This window comes from Hemitrygon akajei, chromosome 7 (genome assembly GCF_048418815.1).
Source record: "Hemitrygon akajei chromosome 7, sHemAka1.3, whole genome shotgun sequence".
NCBI lineage: Eukaryota > Metazoa > Chordata > Chondrichthyes > Myliobatiformes > Dasyatidae > Hemitrygon > Hemitrygon akajei.
In genome coordinates this window covers 17235718-17255312 of record NC_133130.1, presented here as the reverse complement: position 1 = coordinate 17255312, position 19595 = coordinate 17235718, and the positions used below count along the sequence as shown (strand labels likewise).

General features: G+C 40.5%; 1 protein-coding gene across 1 annotated transcript in view; it reads left to right on the top strand.

The window, feature by feature from the left end:
- vta1 (vesicle (multivesicular body) trafficking 1) overlaps positions 1-19595 on the top strand; it is a 302456-nt gene that overhangs the window by 208338 nt on the left and 74523 nt on the right. The window contains exons 5-6 of the mRNA XM_073050440.1: positions 2048-2156; positions 17801-17998. Coding sequence (XP_072906541.1) covers positions 2048-2156; positions 17801-17998 — 307 coding nt within the window. The remainder of the gene's footprint in view (positions 1-2047; positions 2157-17800; positions 17999-19595) is intronic.

Here is a 19595-nt window from a genome sequence, read left to right as displayed (position 1 = left end):
AAGGGTAAGGAGGATGATGCAGGTGCATTTCAATTGGATTAGGCAGATTAAATGGTTTTGCACAGATTAGATGGGCTGAAAGGCCTTTTTCTGTGCTGTACTTTTATATGACTCTGTAACTGGTTCTGACCCTACAACCATCAGACTCCTGAACCAGTGTCACACACCTCAACATTGAACACAGCCTGTGGATTCATTTTCAAGGACTCTATAACTCATGCTCTTGGTATTATTTATTTATTTTTAAACCATAGAATAAGAATTAGGATATTCAGCCCATCAAGTTTACTCCGCCATTCCATCATGGCTAATTCATTATCCCTCTCAACACCATTTAGGGTGGCACGATAGCATAGTGGTTAGCACAACAATTCACAGTACCAGCGTCCAGGTTCAAATCCCGCTGCTGCCTCTGAGCAGTTTGTATGTCCTCCCTGTGACAGTGTGGATTTCCTTTGGGTCTCCGGTTTGTTCCCGCAGTCCAGCAGGGGGATTGCTGGGTGGCATGCAGCTGATCCTGCTCTGTGTCTCAATAAAATAAAAAATAAATAGAAAATACTACTGCCTTCTCCCCATAACCTTTGACACCTTAACTAATCAAGAACCTATTCACCTCTGTTTTAAGTATACCCAATGACTTGGCCTTCACCGTCGTCTGTGGCAAAGAATTCTGCAGATTCACCACCCTCTAGCTGAAAAATTCCTCCTCATCTCTATTCCAAAGGGATGTCCCTTTATTCTCAGGCTGTGCCCTCTGGTCTTGGGCTCACCCACTACAGGAATCATCCTATCCACATCCACTCTATCCAGGCTTTCCAACCTCTTCTGGATCCTCTTCAATGCCACCAATTCTTATCTTAGATAACAGACCCAAAACTAGCAACAATACTCCAAGGATGCTCTGATCAAGGTTTGTGTTTGGGTTTTTGATCCTCCACAATATTCCGCGTGGGAATTTAAACTGGAGGTGACTGTTTTTTTTTCGAGGCCTAGTTGTGAGCTCGACATCAACCTGGCACGGATGGAGATCGCACTTGGGAGTGGTCTATCACTGGATCGAGCTCGGGAACCTTTGTTTCCAAGCCTGGCGCTGATCTCACTGCGCCACCAGCCGACCTGGTCTTAGAAACCTCAACATTACATACATGATTTTATATTCTAGTCCTCACAAAATGAATACTAGCATTGCATTTGCCTTCCTCAGTGACAACTCAGCCTGCAAGTTAACCTTTGGTGAATCCTGCACAAGATCTCCCAAGTCCCTTTACACCTCTAATTTTTGAACTTTCTCCCTATTTAGAAAATTGCCTATGCTTTTATTCCTTTACCAAAATACATGGCCATACACTACACTCTAGTCCATTTGCCATTTCTTTGCAAATTCTCCCAATCTGTCTAAGTTCTTCTATAGTCTCTCTGCTTCTTCAACACTCCTGTACCTCCTGTACCCAATAAAGTGGCTTCTGAGTGTATGTTTGTGGTCTTTTTCTGTAGCCCATCCAACCAAGGTTAGTGTGTTGTACATTCAGAGATGCTCTTCTGCACACAATTATGGTAACTTGTAGTTACTTGTGTTACTGTTGCTTTCCTGTCGGTTTGAACCAGTCTGGCCATTCTCCTGTTACCTTTCTCATTAACGAGGTGTTTTGCCCACAGAGCTGCCACTCACTGAATGTTTTTTTTTGTTTTTTTCATCATTCCTTGTAAATACTGGTGACTGTTGAGTGTGAATATCCCAGGAGATCAGAAATTTCTAAGATATTCAAACCACCCCATTGGCACCAGCAATCATTCTACGATCAAAGTCATTTAATTCACATTTCTTCCCTATGCTGACATTTGGTCTGAACATCAACTGAGCCTCTTGACCATTTATGCATTGAGTTGCTGCCACATGATTGGCTGATTAGATATTGCATTAATGAGTTGATGTACATAATAAAGTAGCCACTGAGTTTAAACAAATTGCAAATCTATTTCCTTTAGTTTCATTACTGTCTTTGATTACTAAGGTTTGGATGCTTTCATTGTTTTACTCCTACAATAGAATATCCAGCACAGGAAATATGCAAAATGGAAAGCAGCCTATATCCACAACTGTTTGAAAAATGGCGAAACTCCCAAGTCTGGACCTATCGGGATGGAAAATGAATTTGGTAAGCATTAGATTTTTTTGTCTTTTAATACAAATGATTACTAGCAGACTGAGTGGTGTGGTTGCATAATGGTTAGTGTAATGCTTTAACAGCATCTGTGATCAAGGTTCAATTCCCACCACTGTCTGAGTAGTTTGTATGTTGTCCCTATGCTTGCATTGGATAGCTCCAGATCTGTACTCACTGGAGTTTAGAAAAATGAAGGGGGAAATCTCATTGAAACCTGTTGAATATTAGAATGAATTGGAGAAGATGTTTCCTATAGTGGGTAAGTCTAGAATCAGAGACCACAGCCTCAGAATACAAGAATGTTCCCTTAGAACAGAGATGAAGATTAATTTCTTTAGCCAGAGGGTGGTGAATCTGTGGGATTAATTAACATAGACAGCTGTGGAGGCCAAGTCATTGGGTATATTTAAGCTGGAGGCTGTGGGTTGTTGATTAATAAGGGCATCAGAATTTACAGGGGCAGGAGAATGGTGTTGAGAGGGACAATAAATCAGCCATTATGGAATGGCCTAATTCTGCTCCAGTTTCTTCCCACATTCTAAAAACATACAATTAAGTAAGGGTTAGTAATTTGTAGGTATGCTTTGTTGGAGCCGGCACATCATTGTTGCAAATGACATATTTCAGTGTATGTTTTGATGTATGTGTGAAAAATAAAGTTAATCTTTAAAACAATATATTTAACTGGTACCACTTGAAATGCATGCATGCAAAAAGATTCAGGACATAAAAAAACTGACATAATTTGAGCTCATTTTAATTCTCTGGTGCACAGAGTTCCAGTCATTGTAGCTGCTTTGCTCTTGAAAGATCCATCACTGTGTACAAAGCAAATGAATCCACAGTTCCTATGCTGCAAGCTTGCATGGTTGACTGGCACCTTTGGGAAAGAGTTTGAATAAGGATGACCACGTTGCCCTGTGGCAAGAGGTTTAATTTATTTCCCGCACATAAGGACAGGAAAGGCTGCTGGCTGTTATATCTATGTGGTTTCTTGCTTTGGCAGTCATGGATTGCCAGAGTGATAATAAGAATGGAGGAAATGGCTACATTTACAAGAGGTTGTAAACAAGAAATGAGGATTTTCTTAAATATTTCCGCTATCTTCTGGCCATAGGGACAGACAGTTCAAATTCAGTCAAGTTTGTTGTCATTCAACCATACACATGTACGCAGCTGAAGTAAACATAATTTCTCTGGAGCCAAAGTGCAAAATGGAGTACACACAGCTCCTACAGTCACAAAATAATATTAGCACAAATCCCTGAGTGGCACGGCTTGAAGTGGCAGGTTGACATAAAGTGCAATGTGCATGTTTATGTAAGGCTGTTCCTAGAACAAAGAACATTACAGTGGAGTACAGGGCCTTCTGGCCCACAATTCTCAAACCAGCAGAATGGTCCTTTTCTAGAGGGGGTCATCGTCTGTAAATGAATGCTGAGCTTCAGGAGGGACGTACATAGGGCTGGTGGGAATGTTGTGGGGGTGGAGGAGGAGGAAAATCCACCTAGCTGGCCATATCAACCAAATCAACCCTATCGATAAATGGGTGACAGATGTTGGAGCTGCATTGCCGTAACAGCAGTGATAAAAAATTAGCAAGGGTCAAAGATGATGTGCTAACTTTCTTTTGCTTCCTGAGTAAGGAAAGGCATTGGTGAACTTTCTTGGCCATGACATCTACATGATTGGACCAGGACAAGCTATTGGTAATATTCTTCCTAGGAACATGAAACTCGAAGCTTTGAGTCAGTCAAGTTTTTGGAGTGAGGAGTTAATGTTTTCAGGCTGGAGTCAGGCTGATTAGACCTCATCACTGTCTAGCAACATTAATTGTGTTTTCCCTCCATAGATAGTACCTGTTCTACAATGTCTGCAGTGTTACTGGTTTATGTGTTGGGTTTCCAGCATCTGCAGCATGGTGCATTTGATGTCTGTCAGATTGTGGAGTGTTTCCACTTGGTTTCTGAGCTGCAGTTTCAGTTCAAGTGAATTTGCACATCTGTAAAAATATCTGGTACCTGGATCAGGAGGAAAGTTTCAGCTCCTGGCCTTAGGATGGTGGAAAAATTAAGTGCAATAAATCTTGTGTTGAAACTAAAATATACTTCAATGTTTTCGGAACACCTCAAAGCAAAACTGTCCCTTCGTAGAGCTGCATTGGAAGCCCTGGAAATGGAATTCCCCATATCATGAGCTTTGCTAGATCTTGGGGCGTGCCAAGTTACATACCACACTGAAATAAAATAATAGTACTTTTTCACAACCTCAGAACATCTCACAGCAATTAACTGCCAATGAGATACTTTTTAAAATGTAGGCATTATTGCATTAAAATGAGAGCCAATGTAGACACTGCATCTCATCGCATACTATATGAACTATAGTAATGTAATATACTGTATGAACACTAGTGAAGTTTAAGAGACTACTAGACAGGTATATGGAGGAATTTAAGGTGGGGGGTTATATGGGAGGCAGGGTTTGAGGGTCGGCACAACATTGTGGGCGGAAGGGCCTATAATGTGCTGTACTATTCTATGTTCTATGTTCTATAATAGGATAATTACGGACGCTAGCCACCCAGCAAACTGCCTTTTTCCAAAAGCTCTCTTCTGGAAAGTGCTATAGGGCTATTAAAACAAAAATCATAATGCCATCTTAAAAGTTTCTTCCCCGCAGCAATTAATCTGATCAACCATTCCAGTTAGCTACCTCCCCGCCCCCCTATCTATTACCCGGTCACTACACTTCAGAACTCTTTTAATTATGCTGTTACTTTGTAAAAGCATACTAGTATGTATATGTTTATGCACATTTTACTCTGTATATGGATTTTAACATACCGTAGATTCCGTACTACAGAGCGCACCTGATTAAAAGCCGCAGGCTCTAATTTTAGAAAGAAAATCAATTTTGTACTTGTACAGGCCGCACCGGATTTTAGGCCGCAGGTGTCCCACGTTGTAATATGAGATATTTACACAGAAAGATATTACACGTGAGGATTTTTTAACTTTTAATTAAATCCGTATGGTAACATAAACAAATACATATTGCAAATGCTTTTTTTCGAACCGTGCCTGTAACACGGCTACTTTTAAATATACATACGTATCGGTAACACACAAATTACGTTGCGTATACTTTTTTACTGAACAGTACACGAACAACATTCCAATATCTCCTAACGACTGGTAAAAAAATATTTATACTGCAGCCTACCAAGAAAAGTTATTGATCGCCTTTAACTTAAAAGCTTCGTTCTCGCGCGGTTCTAATGCCGCTCGCCCCCACCTTCCCGTTTATCGCAAACCGGTATTTCCCACAAGACGCGGCGAAACCGGATGTGACGTCATAGCATCCCGGGATGTAGTACAGAAAACAAATATAGTTAAAACACTTCTAACTTTAACTAGAAAATACTAACAAATGAATTACTAAGCGAAAATATTATAAACTAAATAACTGCCATAAAGGCAGCACAATGCTTTTCTTTGAGTGTTTTCCATGTTGATGAGGGTGAGTACAAATGACTGATTTACAATAATTTAATTGTGAAAGTGCGCTTGATTTATCGTACAATTTCATTGGACCTCTGTGAACTACTCATCAATTTTATTGGTCTACTGTTACGAGGCAAAATGTTTTTGGCGGCATGAAAAAAAATCATGCATTAGCCGCAGTGTTCAAAGCTGTTCAAAATGTGGGAAAAAAGTAGCGGCTTATAATCCGGCATCTACGGTATAACTTTTTAAATATATACATAATTCTTTATTCTCATAATTGTTGAATGTTGTTGTTTTTGGTTGCCAAAGCACTATAGCAACAAAATACATGTAAATTAAACTCAACAGGAAGGCTCAGCAACGAGTCATCAGAACTGCCCAACACATCACCAGCACTAGCCTATGCACCATCAAAGGCATATATACAGTTAGGTGCCAGAAAAAGGCCAGTAACACTGTGAACGATCCCACCCACCCTATTCATGGACTCTTTATCCCTCTCCAATCAGGGAGGAGACTATGTAGCATACATGCCAGGATGACAAGACTGAAGACAGTTACTTTCCCCAAACAGCTGATCAACACCTCCACCCACTAACTCATCCCACCCCACAATTCCTGTTAGTCATCTTTTGTACAGACACTCCTATCCCTAGTGTCACTTTGTGGACATACAATCAGTCTGTGCATGGAAGCTATTCTATGTACTTATATTTATTTTGTTTTAATGATTATTTTGTTCTTTATCTTACTGTGTTTTTTGTGCTGCATCAGATCCAGAGTAACAATGATTTTGCTTGCCTTTACACATGTACTGGAAATGACAATAAATTATCTTGAATCTATATGGTGAATAAAGTTGATCCTTGATAAGAAGATAATCTGATATGGTGATTTAATTAGTTATTTTGTAAATATTGGACCGGAACACCAGAGAAAATTCCTTATTTTTATCTGAAATAGTGTTGTGGCAGCAAATGTATGTGTTGTGTTGAAGTAACACTGGTAAGTCACTGCGGTGTATTTTGCTGTACATTACAGTCATGGTCATAGAGTCATGCACAGGAAATGGTCCTTTGGCTCAACTCATGCACACTGATCAAGATTCAAGATTTAAGACCATTTATAGTCATTCTTCACTGCACAAATATGAAGGAGAACAAAATAATTGTTCCTCCTGATCAGCTACAGCATAAAAATACATAATAATAACACAATAAAAATAACACTATAAATAAAAATAGAAAAGATAGTTTATATACACAGACTGATTGTATGTCCACAAGGTGACGTTAGGCACAGGAGTGTCTATACATACGGTAACTGACAGGAAATGATAAGGTAGCGATGGTGGGGTAAATTAGTGGGTGGAAGTGTCATCAGTCTTATGGCTTAGGGGACGTATCTGTTTTGGTCTGATGGTCCTTACATGGATGCTACATTGTAGCCTCTTTCTGCCCATCTAAACTAGTCCCATTTGCCCATGTTTGGGCCTTATTCCTTTTAACGTTTCCTATCCACATACCTGTCCAATTTCTCTCAGAGCTGGACTCATGAGACATAGGAGAATAATTAGACCATTTGTTCCATCGAGACTCCTCTGCCATTCCATTACAGCTGATTTATTATCCCTCTCAACCCCATTCTCCTATCAGATAATGTGGCAGATGAAGTTCAATTCAGTTAAGTGTGAAGAAATATGCTTTGGAAGGTGAAACTTGAAGGTAGAAAGGACAATTGGAGGATTCTTAGCAGAGTGGATGAACAGAGCGATAGTGGAGTCATGTCCATAGATCCCTCAAATTTGATAGGCTAGTTTAGAATATGTGTAGTATGTTGTCCTTCATTAGTCAGGGGTTGGAGTTCAAGAGCCACAAGGTAATGCACCAAATAATGAAGGCCAACACATTCTACTGCCTCATTGTAGGAAGTTGTGGAAGCTTAAGGGGAGGCACAGAGAAGATATACCACAATGCTGTCTGTATTAGAGAGCTTGCATTATACAGAAAGTTCATGTGAGCTAAGGTTTTTCTCTTTGGAGCGAAGGAGGATGTGAGGTGACTTGATTGACCTGTAGAAGATGATAAGAAGCATTGATACAGTGGACAGCCAATGCCTTTTCCCCAGGATGGAAATGGTTACTACAAGAGAGCATAATTTTAAGGTGATTGGGGGAAAGTATAGGGGGGGAGATGGCAGAGGTAGGTTTTTAAATAGAGAGTGGTGGGTATGTGGAACACACTGCCAGAGGTTGTGGAAGAGGAAGAGATGTTGGGGACACTTAAGAGATTATTAGATAGGCACATGGCAGAAAGTGTTAAATTGCTCTTGGAGTCAGTTATAAAGTCATCACAACATCATGAGCCGAAGTGCCTGTCTTCTGTTACAATGTTGTATGTTATTCTGCCTGGCCTAGTTCCATTGACCAACATCTGGACCAAAGCCTTCCATACCCCTCCTCTATGTACTTACCCAAACTTCTCTTAAATGTTGCAATTGGACCCGCAACCACCATTTAACAACCTTTAACTGAAGTTCCCCTTCATTTTCCCTTTAATATTTCACCTTTCACCCTTAACATATAATCTCTAGTTCTAGTTTTACCCAGCCTGAAGGTAAAATGCCTTCTTGGTTTTATCCGAATAATTCTGCATACCACTATCAAATCTCTCCTCATTCTCGTATACTCCAGGGAAAATAAAAGTCCTGATCTATTCAACCTTTCCCTATAGCTCAGATCCTCAAGTCTTAGCAACGTTCTTGTAAACTTTCTCTGTGTTCTTTCAATCATATTGATATCTTTCCTGTAGGTATGTGACCAGAGCTGCACACAATACTCCAAATTTGGCCTTACCAACTTTTTAGACCAAAAGCTCAGAAGACCATTAGATATCCATAATTAGGAATGTTTGTAGATTAATGAGATCATGGATTTTATCTTTCGATGTAGTTTTCTCTGTTTCTCCTAATGAAAAGTACAAAACTTCACTAAGAGATTAAAAGGAAAGAAGTTAAAATGTTGGCATTTTGAGGAATAAATTCTCTACGCTCAGCTGTAGTGACCATTATATAAAATGGATCTTTTGCCTTCTGTTATCTTAAAATGTCATCATTTTATTTTTCACATTCTCAGAGCTCTGAAACCAGTACTGCTTCCGGCAGTGGCTTTAGTTCCTCCACTATTCTGATAACTGTGGCATTAAATAATAAACCAGACAGGAAGCTGCTAATCAGAATCAAGTTTACTATCATTTATATACATCATTAAATTTGTTGTTGTTGTGCAGCAGTAAAGTACACTACAAAAAATTGCTAAAGATTTACAATAATAATTTCGGTTTAAGGTGGTGCTGGTGAATCTCAGTGACTTCTGGTTACTGAAACAAAAAAAAACCTACACAAATAAGACCATAAGGTATAGGAGCAGAATTAGGTCATTTAGCCCATTGAGTCTGCTCTGCCATTTTATCATGCCTGATCTATTTTCTCTCTCAGCCCCAATCTCCTGCCTTTTCCCTGTATCCCTTCGTGTCATGACCAATCAAGAATCTGTCAGGCTCTGCCTTAAATATACATAAAGACTTGGTTTCCACAGCTGCCTATGGCAACAAATTCCACAGATTCACCACTCACAGGCTAAAGAAATTCCTCCTCAGACAGCCTGTTCTGAGGCTGTGTCCTCTGGTCTTAGACTCTCCCACCATAGGAAACATCCTCTCTGCATCCACTCTGTCAAGGCCTTTCACCATTCAATAGGTTTCAGTGAGGTTACTGCATCATTCTTCTGAATTCTACTGGACACAGGCTCAGAGCTACCAAATGCTCAATGACAAGTCATTCAATCCTGGGATCATTTTCTTGAACCTGCTTTGAACCCTCTCCAGTTTCAGCACATTCTTTCTAAGATAAGGGACCCAAACTGCTCACAATACTCAAGTGAGGCCTCGCCAGTGCTTTATAATATTTCAACATTACATCCTTGCTTATATATTCTAATCCTCTTGAAATAGATGCTAACATTCCATTTGCCTTCCTCACCACAGACTCAACCTGCAGATAAACTTTTAGGGAACCTTGCACAAGAGCTCCCAAGTCCATTTGCACCTCAATTTTTTGTATTTTCTCTCCATTTAGAAAAATTCAACCTTTTCATTTCTTCTACCAAAGTGCATAACTATATACTTCCCAACAGTGTATTCCATCTGTCATGTCTTTCTCCATTCTCCTAATCTGTCGAAGTCCTTTTGTAGCCTCTCTGCTTCCTCAAAACTACCTGCCACTCCACCTGTCCTTATATCATCTGCAGACATTGCAACAAAGTCATCAGTTCCATCATCCAAATCACTGACATATAACGTAAAAAGAATTGGTCCCAACACAGACCCCTGTAGAACACTACTAGTCACTGGGAGCCAGTCAGAAAATGCTCCCTTTATTCCCTTTCTTTGCCTCCTGCTAATCAGCCACGCTTTATCCATGCAAGAATCATTCCTGCAATGCCATGGGCTTGTAGCTTGTTAAGCAGTGTCACATGTGGCACCTTGTCAAAGGCCTTACGAAAATCCAAGTACACAACATCATCCAGTTCTCCTTTGTGTATCCTGCTTGTTATTTCTTCAAAGAATTTCAACAGATTTGTCACGCAAGATTTCCCTTGAGGAAACCATGCTGACTATGACCTATTTTATCATGTGCCTCCAAGTACCCTGAATTTCATCTTTAATAATTGACTCCAACATCTTCCCAACTACTGAGATCAGACTCAATGCCCTATAGATTCCTTTCTTCTGCCTCTCTCTCTTCTTAAAGAGTGGAGTGACATTTACTGTTTTCCAGTCTTCCAGAACCATTCCAGAATCTAGTGATTCTTGAAAATCATTACTAATGCCACCACAATCTCTTCATCCACCTCCTTCAGAACTCTGTGGTGTAGACTATCTGATCCAGGTGACTTATCTACTTTCAGACCTTTCAGTTTCCCAAAAACCTTCTCTCTACTTATGGTAACTGCAAATACTTCATGCCCCCTGACACCTGGAACTTCCACTGTACTACTAGTATCATCCACAGTGAAGGCTAATGCAAAATTCTTATTCAGTTCATCCACTATTTCAGCGTCCTCCACTACTGCTTCTGCAACATCATTTCCAGCAGTCCGATATCCACTCTTGCCTTTCTTTTGCACTTTATGTATCTGAAGAAACTTTTGATATCCTCTTTACTGGCTAGCTTACTTTTGTATTCCATCTTAATGACTTTTTAGTTGCCTTCTGTTGGTTTTTAAAAGCTTCCCAATCCCCTAACTTCCCATTAAGTTTTGCTCTATTATATGCCCTTTCTTTGGCTTTTATGTTGGCTTTGACTTATCTTGTTAGCAACGGCTATGTTATCTTTCCTTTAGAATACTTCTTCCTCTGAGATGTATATAGAAACATAGAATCATAGAAATTTACAGCACATTACAGGCTTTTTGACCCAGAATGCTGTACCGACCATGTAACCTACTCTAGAAACTGCCTAGAATTTCCCTACTGCAGAGCCCTCTATTTTTCTAAGCTCCATGTACCTATCTCAGAGTCTCTTAAAAGACCCTATTGTATACACCTCTACCACCTTTGCTGGTAGTGCATTCCATGCACCCACCACTCTCTGAGTGAAAACTTACCTCTGAAACATCCCCCTTGTACCTACTTCCAAACATCTTAAAACTATGTCCCCTCATGTTAGCCATTTCAGCCCTGGGAAAAAGCCTCTAGCTATCCACACATTCAATGCCTCCCATCATCTTATACACCTCTATCAGGTCACCTCTCATCCTCCGTCACTCCAAGGAGAAAATGTCAAGTTCACTCTACCTATTCTCATAAGGCATGCTTTCCAATCCAGGCAACATACCTTGTAAGTCCTTGTAAAGTGTAGGCTTCTAACATAGACTGTTCCACATAGCTGACAAACAGGCAGGCTACCCCTTTTGTTTGAAGGAAGTGGGAGGAGCCAAAGGAGAAATTCTTTAGAGTGAGGACAAGTTCCATGAGGCAGTGGAGAGTGGCGGTGGAGTAGAACTGGCTAGGTCTGGTGTCCAGAAAAAAACGGAGAGCTTTGAGGCCTTCGTGGTGGAGCATGGGGATGTATAGTGTCTATATATCCTGGGCCTTTCGAATTGCTTCCAAAAATTCCAACCATTGCTGCTCTGCTCTCAACCATGCAGGTATTCTTTTCCAATCAATTCTGGCCAACTCCTCTCTCATCCCTCTGTTATTCCCTTTACTCCACTAATACATCTGACTTCAGCTTCTCCTTTTCAAATTTCAGTGTTAATTCTATCATGTTATGATCACTTGTACTTAAGGGTACTTTTACCTTAAGCTCTGTAATCAATTCTGGTTCATTACACAACACCCAGTCCAGAATAGCTGATTCTTTAGTGGACCCAACCACGAGCTGCTCTAAAAAGCCATCTTCAGAAGTTTTCTGATGACTCTGCCATAGTTGGATGCATCAGCAAGGGAGATGAGGCTGAGTACAGGGCGACGGTGGGAAACTTTGTCTCATGGTGCGAGCAGAATCATCTGCAACTTAATATGAAAAAGACTAAGGAGTTGGTGGTGGACCTGAGGAGGGCTAAGGCACCGGTGACCCCTGTTTCCATCCAAGGGGTCAGTGTGGACATGGTGGAGGAGTACAAAAACCTGGGAATATGAATGGACAATAAACTGGACTGGTCAAAGAACACTGAGGCTGTCTACAAGAAGGGTCAGAGCCATCTCTATTTCCTGATGAGACTGAGGTCCTTTAACATCTGCCAGACGATGCTGAGGATGCTGTACGAGGTTGTGGTGGCCAGTGTTATCATGTTTGCTGTTGTGTGCTGGGGCAGCAGGCTGAGGGTAGCAGACACCAACAAAATCAACAAACTTATTCGTAATGCCAGTGATGTTGTGGGGGTGGAACTGGACTCTCTGATGGTGGTGTCTGAAAAGAGGATGCTGTCCAAGTTGCATGCCATCTTGGACAATGACTCCCATCCACTCCATAATGTACTGGTTAGGCACAGGAGTACATTCAGCCAGAGACTCATTCCACCGAGATGTAACACTGAGCGTCGTAGGAAGTCATTCCTACCTGTGGCCATCAAACTTTACAACTCCTCCCTTGGAGTGTCAAACACCCTGTGCCAATAGGCTGGTCCTGGACTTATTTCTACTTGGCATGATTAACTTATTATTTAATTATTTATTGTTTTATATTGCTATATTTCTTCACTATTCTTGGTTGGTGTGGCTGTAACGAAACCCAATTTCCCTCGGGATCAATAAAGTATGTCTGTCTGTCTGTTAGCACTGCTGAATTTCTTCCTCCTGTAATCCAGCACCAACCTGATTTTTTCAATCTACCTGCATATTGAAGTCCCCAATGACTATTGTAACATTGCCATTTTGGCATGAAGCTTTATACAACTTCAACATAACATCTCAACTCCTGTGCTAAGTTCATTGATTTATGATTAAATAATGCTGTAATTATTTTATTATGATTTAATAATACAATACTGTGATTTAACTCTCCTTTTGGACTTTGTCGCCTGATGAGTTATTGATCTTGGCACAGTGTTCTAAATAGTGTCAGCTGCAGAATAACAGTCAGCTACAACATTAGCCGTGTGGAACCAAATATAAAATGCAAATTCTCTTTGCCCCACAAGGTATTTGTAAAAGACTTTCTAGCTCTCTTTGACTTTTATGGTCAATACAAGAACTCCATTGTGTGAAGGAATAGACTGCAAATCATGCCTCATTTTCCATTAGCAAGTAGAGGAAACTAATGAGTAAGTAAAATGGAATGGAAGAAAAGTCTGTGTTCAAGAAGAGTATGTGGTGCCCTAAACCATTAGCATACATTCTGAGATCTTTTGTTTACTCGTAGGGAACTTTTTTTCTGAGACAACCTTTTCAGCAGCTGTCACAGAAATCTGACAGATTTTGAGCTGTATTTTCCCAGGAATTTGTCATTAGCTTTGCCATGAGGTCCTAGATTTCTAAAACATAAAACTTTAGCTAGGCCACATCTGGAGTATTGCATACAGTTCTGCTTGCCCCACCATAGGAAGGATGTTGAGGCTTTGGAGAGGGTGCAGAAGTGGTTTACCAGATTGCTGCGTGAATTATACGGCTATGCTATAACGAGAGTATTGTTTTCTCTGAAGAGGCTGGTGGGAGTGCTGATGGAGGATTCTAAGATTATGAGAAGCATAGATAGAGTAGGCAGACATTATCTTTTTCCCTAGGTAGACATGTCTAATACCAGAGGGCATACATTTAAGATCAAAGAGGTAATTTCAAAGAGATCTGAAAGACAAGTTTTCTTTACAGAGTGGTGAATGCCTGGAATGCACTTTCTGTGGTGGTGGTAGAGGCAGATATGTTAGGCACTTTTCAGAGATGTTTAGACAGACAGATGAATATAAAGAAAATGGAAGGATATGGACATAGTGCAGGCATAAAGGATTAGTTTAGTTGGGTATTTGATTACTAATTTATTTGGTTCAGCACAGAATTGTGGGTTGAAAGGCCTTTTCCTGTGCTCTACTATTCTATGTTCTAAATTGCTCAAGTGGATTTAGAATTCAAAATTCAAGATTGCTTACTGTCACTTCCAGTACACAAGTGTAGAGGAGAATGAAATAATTGTTGCTTCAGATAAGATGCAGCACCAAAAAAAAACACAATAAGGTAAAGAACAGAAAAATAATAAAACACAATAACATAAGGTAAGCTAAAATACATGGGTTGATTGTATGTCCATGAAGTGATGAGTCACTGGAGTGCCTGTACATAAGGTGACTGACAAAAAATGATAAAGTAGTGGTGGTTGGTGGTGTGGTGAAGTGGGGGTAATGATCAGTCTTACGGCTTGGGGAAAGTAACTGCTTTTATCGTCTGGTGTTCCTGACATGGATGTTACATAGCCTCCTTCCTGATGGTTTAAGTCTGAGGCAGATGAGCTACATGCAGCATAGACCCATTACGCCTGCGCACCCTTACCTTTTAACCTGTCCATTGAAGGCCATTTAATGGATGGTGTAGTAGCGTAGCAGTTAGTGCAGTTGCTTTACAGAACCGACAATCACAAATCAGGGTTTGATTCCTGCTGCTATTTTCCCTGTGGCCACATGGGTGCTTCCCTCTGGGTGCTCCAGTTTCCTCTCACATTAAAAGCTGTACAGTTAGGGTTAGTAAGTTGTGAGCGTGCTGTGTTGGCACCTGAAACATGGCCTCAGCACAAACCTTGGACGATCATTGATGCAAATTGACACATTTCACTGAATGTTTCAATGTCCATGTGACAAATAATAATAATTTTTAATTATATCAGAGATGTCTCTATGAAATGCGTTTGGAAAAAGAGTCGATACACTAAATTAAACTCTCCAATTTCCTTTTACAGTGCATTTTTAAAGTAACTTTCTAAAAAACATAAACAAGAGATTCTGCAGATGCTGGAAATCCAGAGTAACACATACAAAATGCTGGAGGAACTCAGCAGGGCAGGTAGCATCTATGGAAAGGAATAGAGTCAACATCAGAACCGGTGAAAGGTCTCAGCCCAAAAGCCCATTTAGAACAGAGAAGAGGGGAAATTTCTTTAGCCAAAGGGTGGCAAATCTGCAGAATTTATTGCCACTGATAGCTGTAGAGGTCAAGTCATTGGATATTTTTAAAGTGGAGGTTGGTAGGTTCTTGAGTAGAAAGGGTGTCAAAGGTTGCAGGGAAAGGGCAGGGGAATGGGTTGAGAGTAATAACACGATGAGCTGAATAATGTAATTCTTCTATGTCTTACAGTGCAATCTTGTTTTTTTAGATTAACGATGCAACGTAAGTTGCTCAGACCATTGCTGCATCTGATCAGTGTCCATGCTAAAGCAAGGTGCTAAACTGTAAATATTGCTTTACCAGCAGTACATTATTACATCAACACAGTACTTTGAAATAGTACTTGGAGCAGATACTATCCCAGATGTTATTAGAATGACTTTATCAAGTAATTCCAATTGTAAATTGGATGCCCCCTGCAATGGTGAGGAGGGTTGTGCCTATGCTGGAGCATACTGAGTTTCCCAATACCTGTAGATATCCATAATTAGGAACATTTTAGATTAATGAGATCATGGATTTAATCTTTCAGTGTAGCTTTCTCAGTTTCTCCTAATGAAAAGTGCAAAGCTTCATTAGGAGATTAAAAGGAAGGAAATTAAAATGTTGGCATTTTGAAGAATTAGCTCTCTATGTTCAGCTGTAGTGGCCGTTATTTAAAATGGATCCTTTGCCTTCTGTTACAACGTCATCATTTTATTTTTCACATTCTCAGAGCTCTGGAGCCAGTACTGCTTCCGGCAGTGGCTTTAGTTCCTTCACTATTCGGATAACTGTGGCATTAAATAATAAACCAGACAGGAAGCTGCTAATCAGAATCAAGTTTACTATCGTTTATACACATTATGAAATTTGTTGTTGTGCAGCAGCAGTAAAGTGCACTACATAAAAATTGCTAAAATTTACAATAAGAATTCCGGTTTAAGGTGGTGCTGGTGAATCTCTGGTGACTTCTGGTTACTGAAACAAAAAAAAACTACACAAATAAGACCATAAGGTATAGGAGCAGAATTAGGCCATTTGGCCCATCAAGTCTGCTTTGCCATTTCATCATGGCTGATCCATTTTCCATTTCAGCCCCAATCTCCTGCCTTCTCCCCGTATCCCTTCATGCTCTGACCAATCAAGAATCTATCAACCTCTGCCTTATATATACGTAAAGACTTGGCTTTCACAGCTGCCTGTGGCAACGAATTCCACAGACTCACCAATCTATGGCTAAATGCTTTGTTAATCACTCTTTTTCTAGTAAAAAAAAATCATTGCACCGATAGTATAAAACTTCCCTTTGGATTTGAAGGCAATTCAATGTGGCAGGACCGAGGCGAGGAATGGACCCTCCACGGACAGCTAGCAAGGTTCGATTGATTTAAATGTCGGGCCATATCAGAAAGGTTAGGTACAGGCTGAATTGAGGCAGTGGGGCACAGGCCCTACCGCGTATTGAATGTATGTTGAACTTTAAAAATAAATAGTGCAGAAGTTCAAAGTTCATTTATTGTCAAAGTATGTATACATTATATAACTTTGATATTCGTCTGCTTACCGTCAGCCGCAAAACTAGAAACCCATAAAACCCATTTAAAAAGACCAACAAGCACCCAATGTGCAGAGAGAGAGAAAAAAATTCAAAGCATGCAGACAATAGAAGTAAGGAAACGGCATTTAGGACAAAAGAGTCCTCAGACACAAAGCCTGAAGCAGCCAGGAGAGCAAAATAGTAAGGTAGTGTTTGTCTGTTCATGAACCACTCAGAAATTTGATTATAGAGGGGAAGAAGCTTTTCCTAAAACATTGAGTGTAGATCTTCAGTACCTCCTCCCTGACAGGAGTAATGAGAAGGGGACATGTCCTAGTCGTAGGGATCCTTAATGATGGATGCTGCCTTCTTGAGGTATCACCTTTTGATGATCTCCTTGATGGTACAATGTGTTGCACCTGTGATGGACCTGACTGACTACGGCCCTCTGCAGCTTTTTTTGATCCTGTGCATTTCCACCTATTGGGGAAATTTTGTATAATTTGTATTTAATTAATTATGATTTTGAGGTGATTTTAAGGTGATTGGAAGAAAGTATAAGGGGTGTCAGAGAAAGATTTTTTATGCAGGGATACATGGGTGTGGGAGACACACTGCCAGGGGTGGGGGTTGAGGCAGATACATTGGGGACATTTAAGACCCTCTTAGATTGGCACATGGATGACAGAAAAATTAAGGGCTATGGGGAAAGGATGGTTTAACTTAGAGTAGGTTAAAGGGTTGGCACAACATAGTTGGCTGAAGAGCCTTACCATGCTCTACTGTTCAACATTTTGAGCTTTTCTTGTGAACACTGAGTGTCTGACATTTTGTGCCTACGATGCTGCAGCATAGAGAAACTTATGTATATGACAATAAACACAAGTTCAACTATGAATTATTACAAACACTTTCATATTCAAATTATTGATAACCGAATACTGTATTTTCTTGCAGAGAATGAGAACGAGGATGATGCTTCCCTCCCACAGTCTTCTCTCTCCAACGATCCTGCTGCAGCTATGCCATCATCCGACCTCTCCAATATTCAGAACCCCGCTGCCAATCACCCTTCGTCAAATTTCTCAACCATTCACATCCCTCCCGGTGCCCATGCTCCAGCCAATACTCCAGCCGAAGTGCCCAGCAACTCAGGTATGGCTCACTGTAACATGGAGAATGAAGGGCGACTGCATGAAGGGTGCCGGTTTCATTCTGGTGCTGACCCAGGCCTGTGTTTAACCATCTGGTCATTCTTGATAGAAAGCCTGGCCCTCAGATGTATCTCTAGGTATCTAAACATTTAAAATGGTAAATGGTTTATTATTGCCACATGTACTGAAGTACAGTAAAAAACATTGTTTTGCATGCCATCAAATAATCAGATTCAAGTTACACTGATATATGCGCAATGACTATTTTATTAGGTATACCTGTACACCTCATTAATGCAAATATCTAATCATCCAATCATGTGGCCATAATTCAACCATAAAAATATACAGACATGGTTAAGAAATTCAACTGTTGTTCAGACTGAACATCAGAATGGGGAAGAAATGTGATCGAAGTGACTGAATGTGGGATGATTGTGGGGCCAGACGGGTGGTTTGAGTATCTCAGAAACTGCTGATCTCCTGCAATTTTCACAATTTTTAAGAGCTTGCAGAGAATGTTGTGAAAAACAAAAAAAATCCAGTGAGTGGCAGTTCTGTGAGTAAAAACATCTTGTTAGTGTAACCCTGAGGTTCAGCCGACAGCATTAGTCTAGGGAAGACAGTCTCTGGCCCCGCCAAACGTGTGAAACCTGAGGTACAAAACCTCTTGTTTGTGTGGATGCTGCGTGACGTGTTACCCTGTTATAAATCAGTACCACGAAATAACAGACAGTACACCATATGCAATTAAATAATTTAGCTTTATAATTCTTAATTTGACTAGAGGGTTAGTAAAGTAAAACAAAAAGAAAAGGGCCCATTTTAATGAAACAGTCTAATGGGCGCATTGGAGCTCTCGGCTTCCCATCCGTTAGTCCTCCATCAGGCATCGACTCCCGGCCCCTCGCTCCAAGTCCACTCCATCCTGCAGTCTATGGCCTCTCCTTTCTCACGTCTTCTCTCTTCATCTCTCACCGAACAAAAGACCTAGAACACTTGGCTCTCGGGCACACAACAAGAAAAAACACTCCCTTCATTGGATGGCGCATATTCCAATGCTCCCATTATCTCTAGTCTTAACCCAAACATTGCTACTACAGAAAAACCATTACATTAGCAGTGACATTCCATTCCAATTACATTCCAAGGGTGTTACATTAATGAGAGGGGTCAGAGGAGAATGACCAGACTAGTTCAAGCTGGTAGGGTAGGCGACAGTAACTGAAACGAACAGAAGTTACAACAGTGGTGTGCAGAAGAGCATTTCTGAAAGCACTGTAGGTTGACCCTTGAAGAAGATGGCCCACAGCAGCAGAAGACCACGCACATACATTTAGTGACCACTTTATTAAGTACAGCTGGTAGATAATAAAGTAACCTCTGAGTGTATATTGTTAATGTTTTCATTCAGTGATATTCCATCTGAATCTATAATCTCTTGGTTCAGGGTTTTCCATGAGCTTGGGGTATAGTCAGCAGCTACAGAAGAGAAGGATGTTGGAAATTAAAGTATGTTAAGTGTGCCCAAAATGCTCACCAAGCTTATCTGAATGAAGACTCAAGATTTCAGATGCTGGAGCAACAAACAACTGCTA